Here is a 7,098-nt window from a genome sequence, read left to right on the forward strand (position 1 = left end):
ATTAAGTCAAAACATTTCAAAGAACATGTTATTTTCATGAAAATTACTCTTTTGAAAGAAATCAATTTTCAAAGTGATATCAATTAAAAATTTTAATTTATCAAACTAAATCAAAATTTAATCTATTGCAATGAAAATTAAAAGTTACTCTACTAGAACCGAATTGAAATATAATCTATGGAAACAAGAATGGAATATTATTCTACTTGAACTAAACTGAAAAATCTATTCTAATGGAAAAATTGAAATTATATTTCTCCTTGCAAGAAATTGAAATGTTCTAAATTCTTTGGCAAATTGTAATTATGTTATACTCAACAGAAGAATAAATCTAAATCGAAATATTTCAACAAGCTAAAATGTAACTCAGAAGGATTACTAATGTGCGCAGTTATGATTAAAAATTTCTATGTTCATTACTCATGAAATCAAAATGAAAATAACTAAATGAAATAACTCGTGAAAAATAAATATTTGATCTTTTTATGCGTGCTCAACCTGTTCAAAATACTGGAAATTAAACTAGAAATCAATGGACAAAATAATTAAAAACATCAACAACTTGCAGTGAAGAAAGTAATAATCATATAATGAATTGAAATTAACATAACTAGAAACTAATCTAGCCTTACAGCACTCTGGGGGCCCTCCTACCGAGTGCAAGCATGAAATTGAATATCAAATCACTTAGCCGGACACTGGTCACCAAAGAACAAAGTATTTGTATTAAATGCCAAAATATTCAAATAACAAGTGATTAAAATTTTTAAAAAATAATGATGTCTATTACTTCACCTCAGGGCCTTTTATAATATTCTATTAAATAACTTCCTTAAGAGTCATAAGTCGAGAAGCAATTTTCTACTTCGACAACTAAGAAATGAAATCGAAATTGGAGTTTTTATTCTCATGCTTTGCTACTGAAAGAAAAAATAATGAGAATATTTTGATTTGAAATATCAACTATAAATTATACTTGTCCAGTTCCACGCTCACTTGATTACAACGTGAACCGCCTTCAAATCCTGCGCATCGTTGGAGTGTGATAACCATAACTGACTTTTGGTTTGACCATTAGATCTCTCAAACTGGGTGACTTGCCAGATCACTATGATAGCTGGATGTCCATGTGTTAATCATTTTCCATCTACCTGTGTCCTTTATTCCTTCTCTAATGCATCGAAACCCTTCCAACCATGGATGTGGTTGCAAAATCTGTGGTTAGCTACATAATGAGTGCAATTCAATAGTTATAGGAATGTTTTCATTAAATTTCATAAAGAAATAGTAGCTTATAAAACATGAATTATTGATACCTTTTATGATGTTTGAGCATAACTTAAGTGTCCTTTCAACTTGGAAATGTAACAAACTATTATGAAAAGGATGAAAAGGAAAGAAAAAAGGGTTGTAAAAAAGAAGACAAATTTGGACTACAACATTCCCCCACACCGAGGGTTTTGCATGTCCTCATGTATCAAAACTTCAAAATTTCCCCAATACTTCATTATACTATCTCTCAATCTTGGTTGAAGACATCCAAGCTAGTGCCTTTGTTCTTCTTCTTAACACTGCATGTTACTTTTGGTTTCTTCATTAAAATATTACTATGCAACCCTTTAACTTTGCTTTTAAGGAACCTACTATTAGCCTTGAGTTTCTTGTTCTTCTTATACTAGTGGCACAAATGTAGGAGTATGCTATCGTTTTGAGCCCTCGGGATTCCATTATGTACTTTTATTGCCTCATTCTTGTTAGAAATTAATTAACGAAGCAATGAAATAAGCAACATATTGCGGAAACACAAATACAAAAATGCATAAAACAAGAGAGACACAGATATACGTTGTTCACCTTATTTAGGCTACGTCCATGGAGAAACAACCAATCCTTCATTTTGTATTATTTAGAAAAATGAATAGATACAACCTACAACAGATCCGATGTAATTTCCTCTTCGCTCTCACACAGGCTCTCCTATCCTTCTCACTCAGAATAATAATACACAACCACAATACAATTCCCTCATATAAACTAAGGATTTCCTTCTAGGATAAAAACCATAAATTAACATAAATTCTACTGTCAGATCATTTGTTGAATGAATGGCCCAAATTGACTACGAAATTATGATATTTTACAAGGCAATTTTTCATCTATTTTTAGCTTCGAGAGCACTACCCCTTCCACAGAGGGGGCTCATAAAATTCACCATCGCCCCACCTGGACCCCCCTGATGGCAGCTAAAAGGGTGGCATTTCTACCCCATTAGGAACAGGGATCCAATGTGGATGAAACAAAAACCCTCTGAACAATCAGGAAAATAATCAGGCTCCACACCCAACAATTCTCTTGTTTGAGATGCTTGTTCAATACTTCTAACTCATATATATCTTGTTTTAAAGTATATTCTAATTTATATTATTTTTTAGGAACATCATCAGTCAAAGGAGCTTCTTCATTGAAATAATTTTCATATTTATTTTGGAAAGGGGAATTTACCTTTTGTTATGCTCTTTTCTCCAATGATTCCACATAATCATAGATTTTTTGTTGGACTAGGTCAATTTTAGTTGTCTTTGTGGTTGGACTTGGAGTTTGATAAAGTGTTGATGCTATGGCTTCTTCACTTATGTTATGCTCTTCCTCATCAAAGTCAACTATCTCTGGTGATGGTATACTTAGACGCTTATAAATGTATTTTCTCCTTCTCAATTTCACTTTTGACTCCTCTGTCTTTTGGATAATTTTTCTTTTGCTCCTTTTCATTTGTTCCTTATCCTCTGGTTCTACTTATTTTTCATCACACTACTTGACACTTGTGTCGGATTTCTTCCTTATAACATCTTTTTTTTTCATTTTCCTATGTAATATTTTCCAAGAATTTACAAAGAGGAGTATTATCTTCTAGTACATCTCATGAGATTTCCATTTGCTTTGCCTCATCAAAAGTCAAACCCTATTCTACATTAATGGATTCAGGGTTAGGGTTTGAGGCTATTATGTGCTGGCTTCTTCTAGTTTTAATAACCATTTCTTCCTCCTGAAATTATATAAAATGATTGTGGACCAAAACATTTTCTCAATTGTCTCCCATGGATCTCTGATGTGCTTCAATGAGGATTTTAACTAATCCATGGTGATATAGGGTAATGTCAAGGGTTTTCGACTCTTGGTGTACATTAGAAGCCATTTTCTTAAGACTACAGAGTAGGATGTGTTATCACTCCTTCGGATCTCCAAGGCTGAAGAAGAGTGCAACTAAGGTAACCACAGACCAATCTTTTGACTTGGTAGCTAGCCCTACCAAGCTGGAGAGGGCTCTCTCCAAAGGATCACAGCCAATAGGGCTGGATGGATTAGGATCTTAGGCAAGATATAGTTGCTCAGGGGGGTTATTTGATTTGATTTTGATTGGGGTAGTCACTGTATGAGTGACTTAGGTCAGAGAGTGAATTAGGTCAGGGCAAAAGAGAATCAGAGTTGCAAACATCTAATGGAGCAAGGTAGGCAAGTTACTTTAACACTTTGTAGTATAGTAATGAAATGGTTTAGACTGGTGAGGTGGTAAAAAGAGCATGAAAATCATGAATACTTTTTAAACTGAAGAAATGAAACAATTTATTATTATTTTCCAAAAACATAGCATAGAAGATGAATTGTGCTTATGACACCTTGAAAATCAAACATATTTAAAGTGAAATGGATCATGAAAGGTACAAAACATTCATACATATGTAACTGAAGAGGAAACGATGTCAAAATACCATGCCACAAGAATCCCACCAAAATAGTTGCAACTCATTCAATATATTTCATGCCAAAGTCTGAAACACTAATACAACATCCAATAGAGTCCAACCTATAGAATCACTGAAAGATGATGGAATAATGGATCATTTGTCAAATATTCAATAATTAAAATTGTTGTTTTTAGTGACAGATTTATGGAGAAATTAGTGGAATGATAGGTGAGATATTTATGGATGATTGTTGAGAGAATTATGGAGTGATTTGTGGAGTTATTAATTGAGAAATTTGCAGAGTTGACAAAATCTCAATACCTCTCCTCATGTATAAATATATGCCTATGTTAATGAAATAAGATCGAGTTGGTGTGTGAGAGTTGTACATTATTGTTGAGTGTTTTATACTTTGTAATTTAGTTTTTATTGTGATGTTCCATCTTTAGTTTTTATTGTGATGTTCCATCTTTTATTTGGTATACCATTGCCCAAAGAGAATGAATGTTGTTAATACTGCAATTTTCTTTTTATTGTCCTTTCTTTCCGTTGGTATTGCTTCTATAAAGAATTTTGTTTTGACAGTGTGAACGTTGGAGAATTGTTGTAGACCATGTGCATGCAGATAAACGTGTGAGCAGTCGGAGCAGAATGCTTGTGGATGGCTATGCGTTGAAGACCTGTGTTGAAGAAAATCTTGTTCTGCGTTGGAGAAAATCTTTGCTGAATTTTTGCGTAGAGCAGACTTACGTTGAATAATCTATGCTTATGTTGAATTCTGCATGGAGCAGAGTTGCATTGAATGAAATAAACCATGCAATCACCAGCGTGGAGTAGGTTCCAGCGTGTCGTGTGAATGACTCTGTGTGCAGCGTTGGACAATGAGAAAGATCTATGCGTGAAGTTGTCGTGGAGTACTTTGTCAACGTGGAAAAATTGTTGTGCTCCATATTTGAAGGTTGGACGTACTTGAACTGGTTCCTTTTATTAATTAAGGTCAAACCACATGGTTTGGACATTCTTTCATGCGCTGAACCTACCTTAAAGCTCCCACACAAAATCTTTTTTTTGGTATTGCCAACGTTATATATATTTTTTAAATCCTTAAAAGGTGTGAAATTCACCTCTCGCGGAAGTTAACGTATTTGAAAACCATTACTATCATACTTTGACTTATTCGTTAAGATAACGAGTGAAGAGAGATAATTAGTGGAAAATGAAGGTAGGAGAGAATTAGTGGAAAGAGCATGAAATTTAATTGAGCTTGTATTTAATTTGAAATTGAGGGTCCATTTGCAATTTCTTTAAAATGGATATTTTGTAATTTTTTTTTAAAGGGTATTTGTAAGTGAGATGAAAATAGAAGGTGAGAAGTATTAATCACCTTTATTCATGATTATCTTTTTTTAAGGAGAAATTAATTGTAATTGCGCATTTGTTGCACTATCTTTGTACTACTTTCTCTTTTAATAAAAAAAAAAAAAGATTTTTTTTGGTGGTGGTTGAGTCTCAATTTTTGCGACATTTGGTTCTTGTCCCAGGTTGAAGTGGGACACATTGTGTTCTTTTGCATTTTCTCTCTATCACTCTCTCTTACTCTCATCATGGCAACAAGCAGTATTGTATTGCCTAAACTTGTTGGCACAAACTATTTTTATTGGAGCAAACGTATGCAGCCTATATTCATCACTAAAGATTTATGGGAATTTGTAACTGATGGATACAATATGCCTTCTCCTGATGAATTCAAAGCATTATGTGACGATGAAAAGAAATCTTTTAAGGAACTTATTAAGAAAGATAATGAAGCACTTTCACTTATAGGCAGTGCTCTTGAAGAATCTATATTTCCAAGAACCAGTGGTGCAATATCATCTAAAGAAGCATGGGATATCTTAAAGAACACATTTGAAGGTGTGGTTGTAGCTAAACTTCAAACATTAAGGAGGAATTTTGAAAATGCCCATATGAAAAGTAATGAATCCATTCACGATTACATCACAAAAATGCAAGATCTTGTTAATGAAATGAGGTCATTAGGTGAAGATGTTCCAGAAAGAAGGCTAATTGAGAAGATTTTAAGAAGTGTTTTGCCTAAGTTTTAGATGGTCACTACCAATATTATGGTCTCCAAAGATTTAAATACCATGAAAATTGATGAATTAAGTGGATTCTTGTTAACTATTGAAGAGAATCAACCATCTGAGCAAGTAGAAAACGCCTTTTCCGAAAAGCATAGAGAAAGAGGAAGGAGTAGGGGTCAATATCATAATCAGAGTCAAAATAGAAATCAACAAAGTTCACAAGGAAATGCATCACCTTCAAGAGGTAGAGGCAGAAATCCCAACCAGTTTAGAGGAAGAGGCAGAGATGGATCTGGCATAAGAGGACAAGGAAGAGATGGAGGCAGAAATGGAGGAAGAGGTGGAGGACCACAGTGTTATTATTGCCAAAAATTTGGCCATCTTGAAAGATATTGTTATGAAAAAATGCGAGATACGAAGCGAAAAGGCGCTAATACAATTGTTGAAGAAACTAGGAATAAGAAGTTATTCATCTCAAGTTTGATGGCACATAGTGAAGAAAGTGAAGCATGGTATATTGATTCGATATGTTCAACTCATATGACATCTCAAGAGGAGTTGTTTACCAAAATTAATGACAATTATTCTGGTAAAGTCATATTTGGTGATGATAGTGTTTCTGAGGTGAAAGGGAAAGGCATAGTTGCAATACCAGCATTACATGGAAAGAAGAAGTTAATTGAGGACACTTTGTTGACACCAGCATTGAAGAAGAACCTACTTTCTGTAGGATAGATGATGGAGAAAAACTACAAGTTAGTGTTTGATAATAAAGAATGCTTAATCATGGATAAGTTGAATAAAAATGCAATTGTAGCAAGAGGTGAAATGACTGAAGACAGAATTTTCAAGCTCTCCTTTGATTCAAGTAATTCACAAAGTTTGAATACAACAGAAGATACAAATAGTAAGCTTTGGCATTATAGGATGGGACATCTAAATTTTCAGAGTTTGGTGTTGTTAAGAAAGCAGAACATGGTGAATGGTCTTCCTTATATCAAGTTGGATGATGATGTATGTGAAGGGTGTATTTTTGGGAAACAACACAGGGAAAGTTTCTCAGATAGAACATGGAAGGCTAGAGAACGTCTAGCATTGGTACATTCAGATTTATGTGGTCCAATGGAGATTGTGTCTTTTAGAAAGACACGCTATTTTCTCACTTTCATTGATGATTATTATAGGAAGACATGGGTGTATTTTCTAAAGGAGAAGTCTGAAGTGTTTTCTCATTTTCTTGAGTTTAAGGATTTATTTGAAAAGCAAAGTTG

General features: G+C 33.8%; 1 protein-coding gene across 1 annotated transcript; it reads left to right on the forward strand.

Moving 5' to 3' along the window:
* The first annotated feature begins 5,347 nt into the window (after positions 1–5,347).
* Positions 5,348–5,848, forward strand: LOC149196962 (uncharacterized). The gene has a single exon (XM_089408512.1). It carries the CDS (start codon positions 5,348–5,350, stop codon positions 5,846–5,848), a length of 501 nt encoding a protein of 166 aa, XP_089264638.1.
* The last annotated feature ends 1,250 nt before the right edge of the window (positions 5,849–7,098 follow it).

This window comes from Pinus tabuliformis, chromosome 2_2, assembly GCF_031772625.1.
Source record: "Pinus tabuliformis cultivar Carrire ecotype Pingquan chromosome 2_2, CPIR1, whole genome shotgun sequence".
NCBI classification, from domain to species: Eukaryota; Viridiplantae; Streptophyta; class Pinopsida; order Pinales; family Pinaceae; genus Pinus; species Pinus tabuliformis.